We start from the raw sequence: 16903 nt of genomic DNA on the forward strand, positions 1-16903 counted from the left end.
AGATCTAAAACTATTTTGGAATGGGATGGTTTTGAATTATATGAATTCAGTTGATTTAGGGAGGCTTTTTGTTCCTCTCCCACTGAATTCACCTTCTCGAGGTTCTAGTAGTCAAAGATAAAGCAAAGAAATTGTAAGAAGACCAGGAACAAAGAATTTACCTCATTTTCTGCTCCATTTCTTCTAAGGACTCCTTCTTTACTATGTCAAGCTCCTGCTGATGTTCTTTTCGCAGAGTACGTAAGTCTTTTTGAAGATTATTCACTTCTTTGCGTAGTTTCTGTTTCTCCCTTTCAGCCTCTTCTAGCTTAGTCTGCAAGTCCTTCTGCTGGTTCTGCATATCACCTAGTAACTCCTGCAGCTCCAAACCAGATTTAGCCTTTTCTTCAGCATTTTCCTCAAAAGCTTTCAGGGTGTCACTTCTTTCATCCAACTGTTGCTGTAAACTTTTTAGCTTTTCTTCATATCTTAAACTCATATCTTCCATCTCAATCTTACGCACTTCATTTTCTTTCATTAGATTATTTTCCAACTCTTTTACCTTCTGTTCTAAAGACTGACTGACTGCCTCCTTTTCCTGCAATTTTTTCTGGAATTCTCCAATTACAGTCTCCATATCAAGATGTTTTTGTTCTTTAGCTTTTAATTCTTCCCTACTGCTTGCTAAATCACCACCACAACTGGCATGCTCATCCACTAACAATGAGTATTTTTTGGTTTGCTCCTCAAGTTCTTTCCTGAGGTTTTCAGTCCTCCTCTGCTCCTCCTGATGTCTCTTCTCCACACATTCTAGTTTTTTAAGGAGTTCTTCCTGTTTGTTTTGCAGTTCTAGACGAGAGTCATTACTCTCTCGTTGTTCTTTTTCATACTTCTGCAACAATTCATCTTTTTCAGTTAAGCCCTTCTGTAACACACGCAATTTCTCTTCATATGTGTGTTGGATGCTCTCAAGCATGCTATTTTTTTCTTGCTCTACAGCAGCTTTTACACTCTCTACTTTTTGCAGCATTTCTTTCTCTAATTCTGTGGAATTTCTTGTTGATTTAATTTTTTCTTCTAAGGACTCAATTTTGGCCTCTCTCTCCTGCACTTTTTGTTCCAAGTCTCTTAACTGATTTTCTTTATCTTGCTTAAATTGCTGTTCCTTTTCTTCCATCTGGGACATCAATTGCTTTTTAATAGAACCAATTTTTTGCTCTGCCTTCTTTTTCAGATCTGCCAGCTTAGTGCTGTTCTCTGCATTCAGTCTCTCTTCTAATTCTTTCAGTTCTTCCTCTTTGCTTTTAAGTATCGCTGACTTAATTTGATCAAATTCCCTCTCCTTTGCTTCAAATTCAGCTTTCAGTGAACTTACTTGCTTCTCCAGATTAAGCACTTTTTCTTCTGCCTCCTTAAATCTATTATCCTTTTCAAAAGCCACCTTCTCTGCCTGCTGGAGTTGCCAAGCTATCTCTTTTTGCTCTATGTTTTTTTGTTCATTATACTTTTTAAGTTCCTCCATCAAGGAATCATTTTCTGAAGTTTTCTGAGCTATGTGTTGTTCTAGTTCAGCAATTCTTGCTGCTTGGTTTTTTAACTTTGCAGTTAACTCATTTTCTTGCTTTTCCCTCCCGTTTTGCTTTTGTTCCAATTCACTTTTTAAACTATCAAGATTCTTGCTTTGTTTAGTCAGCTGCTCCTTCAGCTTATTTAGCTCTTCATCCTTTTTATTGGCTTCAGTATTGCTTAATTCAAGTTTGCTCTGCAAATCTTTAATAGTATCATGATTTTGCATAAACCTGGTTTGTGCTTTCATCTTCCACTCTGACAGCTTGGCTGTGTAATGATCTACCTGCTCCAGAGCTGATGCTTTGTCTTGACTCAGCGCCTCAACTCTGGACGATAACTCCTGTAACTGGTTTAACAACTGCAACCGATCCTCTTGATGCTGCTTGCTTAACAAAGACATGGCTGCTTCCTTCTCCGTTAAACTTACATTAAGGTCATTAATCGTTTTGTTGAGAGCAGAGACCTCAGATTCTTTTTCCTGGAGTTCCTCCCTCATTGAGGTGACAGCATTGATATTTTCAGATAACTCTTTCCTCAGCTGTGTTATGCACATTTCTTTTTCTGACGCTGCTTGCTGCTGATGCCCTTCCTCTTTCTGCAATTGTTCCTTTTCTGTTACAAGTCCTTCAATGTCAGCTCTCATGGACATAATTAAATTGTCCTTCTCTTGCAGCTGTTGCACTGACTTTTGCAAAGAAGTTCTTGCAGCAGAATGATGCTCTGTTACTTCTCTAAGTTGAGCTTCTAGTTCAGGAATCTTAGTCATTTTAGTTAATACTGCTTCTTTAACTTTTGCAGTTCGGCGCTCACAATCTGCAATTTTGCATGTTACTATACCAATTTTTTCATTACATTTTTCAATTAATTCATTGCTTTTTGTTTGCAATAAAGCTTCAGCATTCTTCCAATAAGTGTCTAACTGGGCTGCAAGTTCTCCTGACCACCTTTTAAACTCTGTTTCTTTTAGCTGAATGGCCTCTATTTTTTTCTCATAATTTTCATGATCTTTATACTGAGAAGACTGCACAGTTTGGAGTTTCTCTTCAAGTGTTTTCAGTGCATCAGCCAGCTCGGTAATTTTGTCTTTGTCCTTTTCTTCAACTTCTTTCTGTTTACTGAGCTGTTCCTGAAGTCCTGACTGCTCTTTCAAGGACTGATTAAGATCACTTTCCATTTTTTTCAACTGTGTTTCTAGGTCACTTTCCTTATCTGACAAAGCATTCACCCTAGCCACTGACTGCCTTAGTTGTTCCTGCAATTCCTTCAGGGACTCCTCCCTTTTCACCTGTTCTTCCTTCAGTCGGGTTATTTCTGTTCTGGAGCCCTCCTTCTCAGCACTGAAGGTGGCAAGTTTCTGTTTCAGGTCTCCAACTTCCTGCTCTTTCTCTTGCAGTTCCATTTCGTGTTTTTCCCGGAGCTCTTCAACCTGCTGATTGAGTTTCTTTTCCCAACTCTGGGTAATTTCTTCCACCTCCTTCCTATGAGCCTCAGCAAGACTCTCTAGTTGCTCTTTCTGATTAGATTCCAGTTTTGACACGGCATCATTGATTCCGGCTGAGCTGGCATGTGCCATTTCCAACATTTTAGCATTGAATTCACTCTCTTTCTGACTGAACTCCAACTGTTTGTTTTCAAGCTCTTTCTTTAGTTTAGCTTCCTGCTCAGCAAGTTTCTTTTTGAAAGTTTCCTGCATATCTTTTGATTTCTGTTTAATTTTCTCCATTTTGTTCTCCTGATGTTTCAATTTACTTTCATAATCTCCTTGTAAAGCACTAATTCTCTCCTCTGCAGCTATCAATTCATGTTTAAGCTCTTCCACTTGCTTATTCTGTAACTTCATGTGTTCAATTTCATTTTCCTTCTCGGTTAGAGTTCTCTTTGTCTCATCAGCCTCTCCTTGTAGATCCCTCAGTTGACATTCATATTGTTGTGTTAGAGAGGTTACTTTTTGTGTATTTTGATTGCTTTGCTCTTGCAAATGCTGCTTCAGGTCATGTACCTGAGAGATGTACGCCTCTAACTCATTCTTGACTTCATTCAGCTGGGATTCAGCTCTTTCTAGCTGCTCATTAAGTTGCAATTTTTCACCTTCAAGATCTGTCAGCTTCTGCTGCAGCTTTGCTAATTCCCCTTCATAAATCTTTGCCTGCTCATCAGCAGTTCTCTGATGAGACTCAGAAATCTCCTCTAGCTTTGCAGACACTTGAACAAGTTCAGCTTCAGATCTTTCTGCAGATTCCTTTAGTTTCTGTTCATGTGCTTTTAGTTCCTCCAGATGTCTGTCTTTCTCCTCCAATGATTGCTTGAGTTTGTTGAGTTCCTCTTTGAGTAACTTCTCGACGCCTTGAATAGACATTTCGTGCTCTTTTAACATTATTTCAACCTCTTCATTGTGCCGTTTCCTCTCTTCTTCCAACTTCCCTTCCAATTCTTGCTTTGCTTCATACACTTTAATGTTCAATTCTGAGAGCTCTTGTTCTAAATCATGACGTATTTTTAGTGCTTCTGATAGCTCAGAAGACAGTGCTTCTAATTCTGTTTGTTTCACATCAAGTTTTTCTAATGTTTTTTCATTCATCTCTTCTATGTGTGCACGAAAAACAGCTTCTTTCTCTTTCAAAATTGTATCTATGTCTTGTTCTTGTTTCTCTCTAATTTTTTCTATTTCATTTACTTGTTGTTGCTTTAAGATTTGAAGTTTTTCTGTCCAAAGCTTTTCCTGCTGCTGTTTCACATTCTCCAATTCTTTCTTGTGTTTTTCAACTATATCATTGATTTCCTTATTGTGCTGCTTTTTTTCAGACTCCAGAGTATTTAATTCCTCTGAATGCTTTCTGTCATCTTGTGAATACTTTGCAAGAGAGCTTTCTAGTTCAAGAATCCTCTGTTAAAGAATACAGTTTTAAGATAATATGAACACTCAAAAGGTAGCAAGTTGATAAATTTTTTTTAAAAAAATCTCACCAGGTTCACATAACTACAAGACACTTATTCCATTATTTTTAGTGAATATCATCTTTTTATATAAGCCTTTCATTCAGCTAGTTTGTTCCCAAATTTGCTTCCATTACGGTGAGTTAGTTATTTAATGAAAATTTTTCTATTTCACTACAGTGAAAACAGATACAACAAAAACTTGGAAAGAATTTAACTAATTCAAATAAACTAATTTACATTATATTTATGAGTGGTATGTTCACATTTTTCTTATTAAGCTCAATTACCAATACATACGATGAAAGATACTGGGAGTCTACACAAGTATTACGGAGCTTTGTACGTATCTACTGATTTATCTCAATTCCACCTCTCATGGAAATGCTGCTGTAAAGTTAAAACACTTCTATAGGCAAAACTTCCAAACTAATATTTGGGAGTGGTGGAATAATGTACAAACTTGCATCAGCAAATAACACAATCTTACCTGCTACTTAAGCAAAGGACACTTCCAAAATTTAAGCATATTTTTTACTTACTCAAGTATCCTAAGTGTACAGTAGGAGTACCCAGAAGTTAAACAGTTTAAAGTCTAACTCTCCTGTATAACATACATAAAAGTTATGTAGATGGATACAAATCCATATCCCATGTCATGACAAAGTGAGTCTCTATGTTTTGCCATCTAATCTTGTAAAAACCTAGGCGCTGCAGCATACCATGGCAATACAGTAAATTTCTGTCACTACAAGAAGCATTGTGAGATTAAAACACAATCACAGTAAATCCATGATATTTGTAAACCTGTCACAGTAAAATACTGAAAGGAGTTCTCGTAAATGTTTATCCTTTCGGAATCTTTACTCACAGTTCTAAAAGTCTCTACTTCTTGATGCATCTTCTGAACTTTCTTGTCACACTCTGACTGTATCGCTTTCTTCTGCAGCTCTAATTCTTCTAAGGCTAGGGATTCTTGCTGCTTTTGTTCTTTAAGAGTTTTTAAACACTCACTCTGATTTTTTTCCTGCATCAAAAATTATTATTAAAATAAACTATAAATACAGTCATCACACCTTCAAAACCAGTATATTAGGATATTTACAAACCAGTTAACAGGAGTCATACACTAATCACCTGTATTTTCTACACACAGAGATTTTGTATTTCATCTGTGAAAGCAAAATTGTTATAAATGACTTCCATTTTCTCTTCTCGGGAACTATTTGTCTTCCCCTTCCTTCTCTTTGCATGAAAACATAATGCAATCCAGCCTTTTCATTTTGGTTTCTTTACTAAAATTGAGGAACATCTTAGAGGAATAAAGGTCTGTCCTCACTTGGTTCCACTGCTAATGTGTTTTTAAGCTTCAATTCCTTATTATGAAAAAAAATAACCTGAGAAACAGGTAGAAAAATACAGTCAGGAAGGGTCCCTCACAGGGGAGCACAAAAGTACCTACTATTTGTTAGGTAAAATTACATGATGATCTGAAGTGAATTACAGCTTATGAGAAACAGCAAAGAATTCCAATGATTCCTCCCAGCCTGACCCAGAAGAAAAGTCTTTTCTGAGGTCAAACACTATGAATAGTTAACGGTGTTCACATAACACAATCAGCCATAACAATACTAACACTTTTCAAATAACAGCCTCATTCTTTGTACCTCTTTTACTCTAGTTGCTGTGGCTAATTGTCAATGATCCAGGGGAAGAAATTAAAAAAACCCCACAAGTCTAACAAAAAGAGTTTTCAAAAAGAGAAGCCTTTCCCCCGAGGTGCAGCTGTTAGTGAGCAGTGTTAGTGATTACAATTATTCAGTCTGGATCATTGCAGCTACTTTCCTTCCATGTTGCTGAAGTCTCTGAGCTCTTGGATTTTTGGGGGACACTCATATCTTCGAGCGCTCATATCTTTGATTTCTCACTGTGGAACAGGGTCAGACTAAGACTTCTAGTCCCACCTCACACTTAGAGAAATGTCTTCCTACACAGTTTAGGTATACTTACAAGAGCTGCCTTCATCTTCTCCTGGAACATCTTTTCTTGGGCCTCTAATCTTTCATTTAGCTCCTGATCTTTGGTAGCGATTTCTTTTTTATGGAATTTTTCTAGTTCAGCAACACGCTCCTCTGAAGACTTCTATGAATCAAAGTCAGAAAAAACTAATCTAAAAATATTAAATAACAAATCACTTTGTATTATTTCTTAACATGAAAATCAGTGTAACAGAGACAGGAAACCAGAACCATCTCTGCTTTATTTAAGAATAATGTAATGCAAGTCAGTCATTCCTCTAAAGCATCAGCATATTCTCTTAAAAAATTAAGAACATAACAATTGTCAACACAAGAACTGCAATTTAAAGGTCTTCAAATTCACAGTTTTGCAAAGCATGTGCAGTAGTCCTGAAATTCCTACCTGAATACGCCAGATGAAGCAAATTTTAACAACTCTTAACTAAAACAGTTTGGCCACAAGTTCTTACACGTTTACACAAAGGGGGCTACGTTAATCATTAAAAGCACTTAGTTTTAAAGCCCAAAATTCTGGTAAAGATGTGTAAACTGACTGCCATTAGTTTCTTCTTCTTCACTCCCTTTAAAATCTCAAGTGTACTTCTAATAAATAATTTTATTAGATACCGTGAAAAAAGAGTAATACTGTTCATTTTTACATGCCTCTAACGTACCAATTTTAAACTATTAGAGGAAAAAAAATATCTATATGGGGAGTTTTCTACCTTGTCTTCAGTAAATCTTTAATCACAGAAATTAATTTTTATGTAATTTATTAAATAGCAAAATTTTTATAACAAAGTTCTGATATACTAATGTATTTTACAACTACAGTTTAATTGTCATTGAATGATTAGATTAAAAGCCAATAATACAGGGTGAGTTTCAGCTTTTACCTTCATAATCTCAACCACCTCTTGTTTCACTCTGGTTAACTCCCGTTGAAGATTTACCCTCTCTTCCTCACTTGCCTTTTCTACTGCTTTGATTTTTTCATCCATTTCTGCCTGCAATTTTTTCCGGGCTTCCTCTGTCTTTTGGGCAATACTGAGAGCCTTCTCAAGCTCTTCAAAAGCTGCAAAGAAAAAAAAAGTCTATGATAGTCAAGAAGTATCTACGAACCTTGACAGAAGAACAGAGTTCTCAGTAACTCTAAGTTACACAAGTAACTGGAGAATGAACTTAGGAATCCATCAAGCATTCACATGGGTTTAGCATCTAGAAAGGAAAGAGAACTAGAAATAGCTGTGAATGTCTTCCAATACATTCTGTAGCTTCCATTTCTTTCCCTAAAATCACTATAAAATACATAAACCATATAAATAAACTGCTGCTCCTCTTCTGGCTATATGGGCTGAATAACTTTGAAGAAGAGAAAAAAAGCTACATGAAGAAAAGGCAAATTCACAAGTTGTTCTTCCACTAAAACAAGTGGATGGAAGCATAAAGCAGGAACAACTGCTATGCAAGCCAGGTTTTACTTAATAACGAAAGTGTTCCTGAATAGAACACCTATTATTATTATTATTATTAAATACCAGTATCAGAGTTCCTCACTAAAACTGATGGCAGAATCTATATAGAATTACACAAGACTAGAATCTGATCATTGTTAGGGAAAGCTCTTTTCCTGCATAGATCATGAATGAAGGAAACCTCTGCTGCATATGTGTTCCTGAAAGTGTTCCTGAATAGAACACTTAAGTATAATACTACGCACTTTATTTACCCAGAAGTTGTTTATTTCAAACTGTACAACCTAGATTATCTTCTCTTTAAACTGGATTTGGTGGAGTCCATACAGATGGCTTTGCTAATTTCATTATTTCACTATTTACTTTTAATGTAAACTATCAATGCAATTCAGAGACACTGGAAAAATGCTTGTGTGTTACGAGGACTCTCCTGTGCTTCTAAATTTTGCATACAAAATGTCAAAAAAAAAAAAAATTAAGATCTGCTCCCAGGAAACACAAATATCTATAAGATGTTTCAAAAGAACACTCAAGCTGCAGTGATTAAATTTACATGTACAAAACAAATGCATAAGATGCACAGGTCTGCTGAAACACATTTTATTTTACAAATTGGAAGCAATAATTCCACAGCTTCTTCCCATGCTAAGGAGAATTATTCTAACATAGTTTGTTCACTTCATAGATTATTATTTAGATATAAAAAGAAAGCAAATAAATTCCTGTGTTGTGAGCTGTTGCGTTTTATTATTATTATTATTATCATCATTATTATTATTATTATTAAATACCAGTATCTGAGTTCCTCACTGAAACTGATGGCAGAATCTATATAGAATTACACAAGACTAGAATCTGATCATTGTTAGGGAAAGCTCTTTTCCTGCATAGATCATGAATGTAGGAAACCCTTGCTGCATATCACAGGAAAATTCAGTCTCAAAACAGTCTACTCTATGGTTACTTTTTTGCATAAAAGAACTTTGGCAAAAGACCTCTGTGAAATTCAAAATCACAGTGCCAATAACAAGACTGTAATTTATCAGAGCAAAAAAAATCCTGAAAGTATATCATTCTACTATACCCTGGACTACTTGGCTACTATTCTGGGAGCAGACAGAACAAAGAATTTTTGAAGTGTTATTTAGTATGCTAAGCTTTCTTCCACTTAGCTCTATCCCTAAAAGAAATTAATAATAGACACACACATCTCTAGCTTCCTTGATTCGCTGTTACTTAGCAGTCATTCACAGCAACTCTCATAATCCTTGTGGTTTTTTGAAATTATCTTTAATAATATTCAGGCATGAGTTTGAGAAGTGAATAATAATTTCCATTCCACATCTTCTGATAACATTCAAACTGAAGCTTTTAACTACAATCTGTACTTTTGAGGCAATGCTGCAAATACGTTTTCAAGTAACTGAATTCCATAAAATTGCATTCATCCAAATTCTGACCTTTTCCAGAATTTTCTTCTGTTTTCTGAGGAAGCCTTGCTCTGACTACTCACAGCACTAATCATGTTTTAGGGCAAAACAGGGCTGTTACTGACCCTGGCAATACCGACGCACATCATTGTATCCACATTTTTCCTCTGAGTTCTACTTAAATAATAAATACTAAAACTCATTACAAAAAGTTTAGAGCACTAGAGATTATTTCAAACAGGAAAACTGTCTTAAAACATAATGCAAGCATGCACGAGGCTTGTAGCTCCTTACTTTCCAAGCACAGTTGTTCACAGTCCCCATCAAGGCATTTGCCACCAGGACCCGCAGGACTAATATCCTCCCCCTCGCCACCCTGGGCACAACTCTGTTACGAACACAGCCTGCGCAAGTGTTTGGAGAACAGCACCGACTTCCCTGATGCTCCTCTCAGCCCTAACAAAAGCACGCACAGCCAGCAAAATCGGCCAAGTCCTTCAGTATTACAGCATCATAAAAGGCTTTTTTTTTAAAAAAAAAAGCTCCTACAGACCTTTACAAAGTATAGCTTGAAAATAAAGCCTGCAAGTAAAAGATTTAAGTTATTTCCATACATGTTTTCTGATTCTTGTTCTAAGCAACATATACTTTATTTTCATTTGAGAAACCTGTTACTTCTGCAAAAGGAAAGAGAATGCATTTGCCATAGCCCACAAATCTGCCAAAGAGAAGATCCAGGTTCACACTAGGATCGACTACCGATATGTAATAGCTGAGCAACATGCAGTACGACGGCTGCATCACTGTACTCGCAAGCAGGATGCCAATACAAAAGCTAGATAAAAGCTGATGGACAAAACGTCAAGGCAGTATGAAAGCACGAAGAAGCAACACTTCACAGAAACACACTTAGCTCTCTAAAAGTTAAACTATATGCATCTCAGGCACTTAAGCAAAACAGAACATTTTTATTCAAAGTAGTTAATTCTAGTGTAGTATAACACAGCCGAGTTTCAAACCATCAGAGGGCTAAACTATCATCAAGTAGACAGAACGTGGTCTAAATTTATTATTACTTTTAAGCTATAGGAGATTTTAATTCTACTGTGAATAAAAGCATGGAATAGAAGTCCATGTTTTTATCCGAATATATCTTTTCCAAATGCAAAGAGTAAAGGCACTGCCTGTGTTCCTTCCCAACCAGCAGAGCTGCTCTTAAGGGAAGATCTTTTTAGCCGAGGTACTGATTAAATGGAATTCTTACAAAGGCACAGTGGCAAATCAGAAACAGTCACAAGTCTCAGGTTAGTCTTGCAAAATCCCATTCATCTGACCAAGCTAGACAAACTGTAAACCTTCCTGTACAGTATATAAATTACACAAAAAGAACCTGAGCAGGGTTCAAGTGCAAGGTTGCAAAACTGGTTTTTATCAAACGTGTGCTGGAGAGTCGACTGCTTTACACATGCTACTCCAAAGTACCAGTCTCAGTGCCCTTCGCCTTGCCTCTCCTGCCCAGTTCAACCCCAGTCCGTACTGCAAAGACTGCTTGCTCACTCTCCCGACGCTGCAGACGTGTTATCTTCAACCGTAGTGCCATCTACTGCTGACAATCGTGAAGAAAGCACTAAACGACGGCAAAGGAGGGATCTGCACGTTTTCTTACTGAAGGCTGAGAATAGGCATCTTATCAAAAGTTTGAGAAACAAAGGTTGAATTAATTTCCTATAGTTGACTTGTGCATCTAGGCCGGATTTTAAATGCACAGTCCAAGGTTTTTGTTTCTCTGTAGAAAGGCACAAAGCATTTGTTAATTAAGCTTGCAGAAGAAGTGACCCCTACAAAGAACAGCAACGTAAAGCAAAATGAATTTGTTTTCTAAAGACTTTGTTTACTATACAGAATATAAGTCAGTCAATAATCTGCATCCTAAGAAGTCAGAGAGTACTTACGCCAAGTATTCTCAGGAGAAACAAACTTTGGTTTACCAGTAAATTTACAAATACTGTAAATAAATAGCTTTGTTGAGATAAAATGTAAATAATCTATGTACACTGCAAAGCATTAAAAAAAATAAATCAGTTGCAGTTACTTCAAATATAAGTGCCTGAGAAGCACAGAATTTACTTTTTAGAGCCCAGTTCAAGCACCCAATGTGTGATGTAAGAAAAAAGAGCCCTTACCCCAGTCCTGTTCATACAAGGCTTGGGAAAGGCACCATGATTCACTTATTGGCATGTGTGGATGCACAAAAACAAGATGGTCTGTGAGATTTCAACATAATGTACCTCTAACCACAAAAGAAAATGAACTTCAACTGGGAGACCAAGTTACAGTTTACATAACACACACAAAGTAAGCATACATGTCTTTTCACTATTTCAGTACGCAAAAAGTGTATTAACGTTAAATCAAATACTGGAGCATTTCACTGAAGTCACACAAAGGAAAAAGCCAGACATGTAACTCTAGGAAAGTTAAAAACATGAAGTGGAAAAATATACCACTTTTTAGCATACAATATAAGCACTATGAAAGTAAATTCCAACTGTAAGTGTATCATGCTTATCCTTATTTTGTCATAACATAAATGAAATTAAAGTTTCTACAAAGGGACTATTCCATGAAGTCAATTCTTCACTAAATCACAACAGAGAAAAAGAGAAGTCTAGAATTTAAAGTCATCTCACATTAACCGTCTAAGAAACAGAACTTTAAATATGTTGACTTCAAATAAACAAAACTGCCAAATTCTTAAATTCTTAAAGCTGGTGCAACTCAAAGGCCGTGACCTAGAAGTAATTTCAGGCTCTCTCTATATCGATGGTGGTTTTCTCACATGCCCGAAGAATTCAGTTCGGCTGTATTGAACCACATTTCCAGTGCAAGTCACAACATTTTTGGAATCCATAAAGCCAAGGAAGTCAGAGGAAAATGTAATAAAGGTCACCTTACAATTTTGCCTATCTTAGAAGTACTATTAACTAATTTCCCAAGGGTTCCAACATCTATATATGCATGCTTAACAGAGTACAAAACTAAATGCACTCAAAGTTAAGGTGGATGCTTATGCACCATAAAAGTTACCAAAAGTACCTTAATTTTTATTTAAAAGACAGCATATTTAACACACAAATGTCTCCCTAGAAAAATGCAGCACACTCAACACATTATTCATAAGTGAAATTACTTCTCACTACAATAGTTAAGATTTCCAGGTATCCAGAGAATCTTCTCTAACCCATTTTCAGCTTCTGGCTACACAAACCTGAAGAAATTACTGTATTAACCAAAGCATGTAAATATTGGTTCATAATTAAGAGGTTTCTACTGCTTCAAAAAAAATGCTGCTTCAAACAACTATGACAATAACTTCATATCTACAGAAGTATTAAAATATTCTTCAGCTTTTTTTTTTTTTAAATCATGAAGAAAAGCTTCCTAGTCTCCAAGAACTGAACAAAAATCCAACTTTAGCAGGAATGACTGACTTCTGAAATATGTTTTTCCAGAGGTAAAAAGACACATGCAACCTGAAAGGGTAGTAGGAGGGCACTTAATCAAAATGTTTGTTACTTTCACAAGCTGGATGTTCAAGCTTCTTTTCTGTATTACAATAGAATGATCTAGCCAAACTAATCTTTCAAATTGAAATTTCTGATCTAAATCTACACAGATTCAAAATAAACCCCTATGAACTGTATTGTTTGAACTTCTCATAGCTTTTTAAGAGAAAGAAAATATGCATAATGTTTTATGCAAACTAACCATATCTGAGCTGCTGCCAAAATAGGAAATTCCTTTAGATGCCTATGAGAGCAAACTAAATCCTTCTAAAAGAATTTTGACAGCTATAGTGCAAAAAAATTTCACTGTTTAAAAAACAAAGGTAGTTTGGATTGACCTTTTAACCTAGTTTTAAGGAGAAGGAGAACTGCAAGCACACATAATTAATGTTCCCTAATTTCCATCAAAACCAAACTACAGCATGTAATGGTTACATAACTGCTAGGTTCTAAGCCTGAAGCGACAGGAATCATCACTGCTGTTTCACCACAAAGAAATCCGAAATGCTTCCACTATGATTACTGAAAGAAAATGCTTATTATGATGGTAACACATCCTCTTGTTTCTACTTCTTCCCAAGCTCTTACTCACTCACTGCCATGTTTTCTACGTAGAATACTGGTGACATGACAATGATAATGCAAATATAGTTGCAAGTTTCCTTCATGAAGTTGTACCAACACAAAACTCTTTCTGCTGCAAACGGGAAAGTACAGCTGCCCTTCAGCAGTTTCCTTCCTAATTCCAGTCAAATTTGATAACCAGTCAAAAACATCCCTAAATTCTGCTGACCAGAAGTGAAGTTAGCACTGATGCTAGCAGGGGTGGTACATAGAACGTCAGTAAAAAGAGCATCTCTTAATATCCATTCCAAACAACAACTGAGGAAAGAGTGCAAAAAGACCATGCTGAAGCTTTCTCATGTTTAAATGCAAAAGCTAATGATCTCCAGAGTTTCTTACCAGCTTTTTCAGATTTTTCTTTCTGTTCTTTTAATTCCTCGCCTTTTGTAGTTATTTGCTTGATCCGAGCACGCAGTTGGGCTATCTCCTCCTCCTTCATTTCCATTGTTTCATGCATTTGTCGCTTTGTCTCTGCAATTACCATGCCCTATGGAAAAGGTCCTTGTGATAAAAAGCTAGCAAATAAATAAAACATATAGCTGAAACAATTTCAAACCAGGATACAATCCTTGTCAGGAATAAACTTTAGTCTATTACTACAGGACCAGAGATCAAGGTATTTTTTATGTCAGAAAATGCTAACAAGAAGATAAGAACAAGGATTATTTTGAACAGTAGCCAAAATTTATCTAGTGGTGAAAACAACTCCTCCAGCAACTAAGAACCACCAGAAAACTTCCTCCTTCTGGTACAGATACTTTTCTTTGAAATATGTATTCTGTAAACAAACCAAAACTAAAAGCATTGTAGTATGCATGCTTCTCCTTAGAGAACATGCACATATAATGTTAGTCATGTTGCTTATTATACCACCAGAAGTTACTGCAAGTACCAAGAATGGGGGGGGGGGGGGGGGGGGGGGGGGAGAAGCACTTTAAGGAACAAAAAAACTGAGAAACTCTTCATATTCCTAAAAAACTACAGTTGCTTTTCCTTCATTCATCATTTTTTAATTCATTTACATTGTATCTCCATTAGTGTTTGAGGTTTGTTTTGATTTTTAAAGCTGGCATTGAAGAGTGTATTCAGCATAATTGCTGTACCTTAAATGACATCATCTTGCAGTATTAAGTATAACCTAACAGACAAATGCCCTGAAGTATCTATACAAAAAAATTCTCAAGTAGCATAAATTATTTGCTTGTTAAAACATAAACTAAACCACATCAGACGACTGAGAACAGCTTCCCATACCAAGAGGCCAGATACTCTGAGTTTTAACCAATCATCTTCAAAACCTAAACAGCGTTTAAAGAAAATCTTTTGGTTTACCTTGTCTTGTTCTAGCTGCTCAATCAAATTCTTCGCATCACGCAGCTGCGTAATCAGTTTAGTTTTCTCAACCATGTGAAGGTCCTAAAAAAGACCCCAACCACAAGTTCAAAGCACTGCCACCTGTAAGAAAATACATTCTGACAAACAGCTTAGGTTTGGCTCTTACACTGCTCTACGCCTTGGAGGAAGAACACAGAACAGAATCCAGGGAAATTAAAGTAGGCAGCTTTTATATCTCCCAGTGCTAGGCTGCTTGACAGCTTCCATAGTAACTCAGGTATCTGAAGGCTTTGTTACAGCCTCCACAGTTTTCGCATGGATGTCAGAGCTGCTTAAGACACCTGTTCTATTTCACCTGCATCTCACCTTACAAGAGGATCTCAGCAATGCAACTTACTAGCTGATTACTGGCCTTGTTCTGGAAAAGGTCCTTAAAATACTCGAGGATTTCAGAGCTCTTTCAAACTGGGCTAGTGCTCAGAGACCAAGACAGAGAAGAGAATCTGATGCCCAGAACTGAAGTTTCTGTTACTATCAGCCACCTTACTTTTACTCCATACTTGGCATTAACGGCCTTGAAAGGAAAACTGAGCAAAATACTGATTTAGCTTTGGGACAGCACTTATGTCATCATCATATCAGTATATTGTGCTCTCCACTGTCCTGTCTTTCTGTATTTCCTGTTCATTTACACAACTGATGCCTCTTCCACTATTAAAGGAAGCTTAAAGGTTTAGCTCTGCTCAACTTCTCTCATTTTACTTCCTGTCTTCTGGGCTAGGACAGTCTTTTCCTCACCCCAGCTTCCCACAGCTACTTTATTTCTGATACCATTTTGATGGTTTTTCACACAGTAAGGTTTCATACCCTTCTCTACAGCTTTTTGAGTAATTGCTCAATGTGTTCACTCTGGGTGTTTTTCACACCTTTAACTCCAAAAAAGTACAGTGACAGTTCATTTAATGGTCTACCCTACTAATAAGTTTTGGACATACTGGAGTTTTATTGTGTTTTAGTAGCTACCCATAAAGTAAAGAGCATATTCCATACCTTCATTTTCTCCAGTTCCTGAAGCCTCTCTTCTAACTGTTCCTGCAGTGCCTCTTTCTCGTTGGTTAACTGGGCGCATCGCTCCTTATGTGACCGAAGCATCTCCTTACAACGTTGCAGCAAGTTCTCTTGACGCTTCACCCTCTGAGTAAGAGTTTCCAGTGTTTTAACAGAATCTTCATTACCCTCTATAAGACAACATACCAACGTTACCACATGCACACTGTTTCCAAACTGTAGATCTGCATTCATCATTCGTATTGCGAGTGACTCTCAGGTCTCTAAAGAAAGTTGTGCAAAGTCTGCAGACTTCCTAGTGACTACTGTAACTGCCAGAAACATGCTACACATACACAGAACAGTAAATACAGTCTTTCAACCCAAATTAATTTGCAAAACCCCAGTTACTATATAAGCTTCAAAAACAAGCTATTATTCAACAAGGTTTTCTATGCAATTAAAAAGCCATCACGATTTATAAACCTGCCTGCTGCTACTAACAAGAATATTTGCAGGCAGGAAAAAACACGATGCACAGAAAAATCACACCTCTCAGATTCCTGTGTTCCCAGGCCTGGGTATGATGTTAATTCTAAAACATCCAGACTGGCAATACTACATTTGGCAGGATAAAGGCCATGTTTAGTGTCTTTCTGAGCTGTCCCCTCCCTGTATAACTAGCACATTGGGTAAAGTTTCACTGTGTGTTCTGCTCTGATGCTCTGGAGGCTGTAAGAGTACTTAGCATGAAAATGGGGTCAGATTAAATGCAGAGGTTCAGTTCACAACCGTAAGTCTTACATGTGATAGTTCAGAAGCAGACTCCAGCACACAAAACATCTTGAACGCTGATTCCTAGGGACTGGATACTTATGTTATTTCCAAAGCACTACAAAAGACATGACGCTGGCTACGAAAACCAA

The 16903-nt window shown here is 36.8% G+C and overlaps 1 protein-coding gene across 1 annotated transcript in view; it reads right to left on the reverse strand.

Moving 5' to 3' along the window:
* GOLGA4 (golgin A4) overlaps positions 1-16903 on the reverse strand; it is a 70551-nt gene that overhangs the window by 24850 nt on the left and 28798 nt on the right. The window contains exons 9-15 of the mRNA XM_086468510.1: positions 15981-16168; positions 14928-15011; positions 13935-14082; positions 7397-7575; positions 6493-6624; positions 5354-5509; positions 162-4432 (exon numbers count right to left, since the gene is read on the reverse strand). Coding sequence (XP_086324636.1) covers positions 162-4432; positions 5354-5509; positions 6493-6624; positions 7397-7575; positions 13935-14082; positions 14928-15011; positions 15981-16168 — 5158 coding nt within the window. The remainder of the gene's footprint in view (positions 1-161; positions 4433-5353; positions 5510-6492; positions 6625-7396; positions 7576-13934; positions 14083-14927; positions 15012-15980; positions 16169-16903) is intronic.

Source organism: Leptosomus discolor, chromosome 7 (assembly GCF_034619465.1).
Source record: "Leptosomus discolor isolate bLepDis1 chromosome 7, bLepDis1.hap2, whole genome shotgun sequence".
Taxonomy (NCBI): domain Eukaryota; kingdom Metazoa; phylum Chordata; class Aves; order Leptosomiformes; family Leptosomidae; genus Leptosomus; species Leptosomus discolor.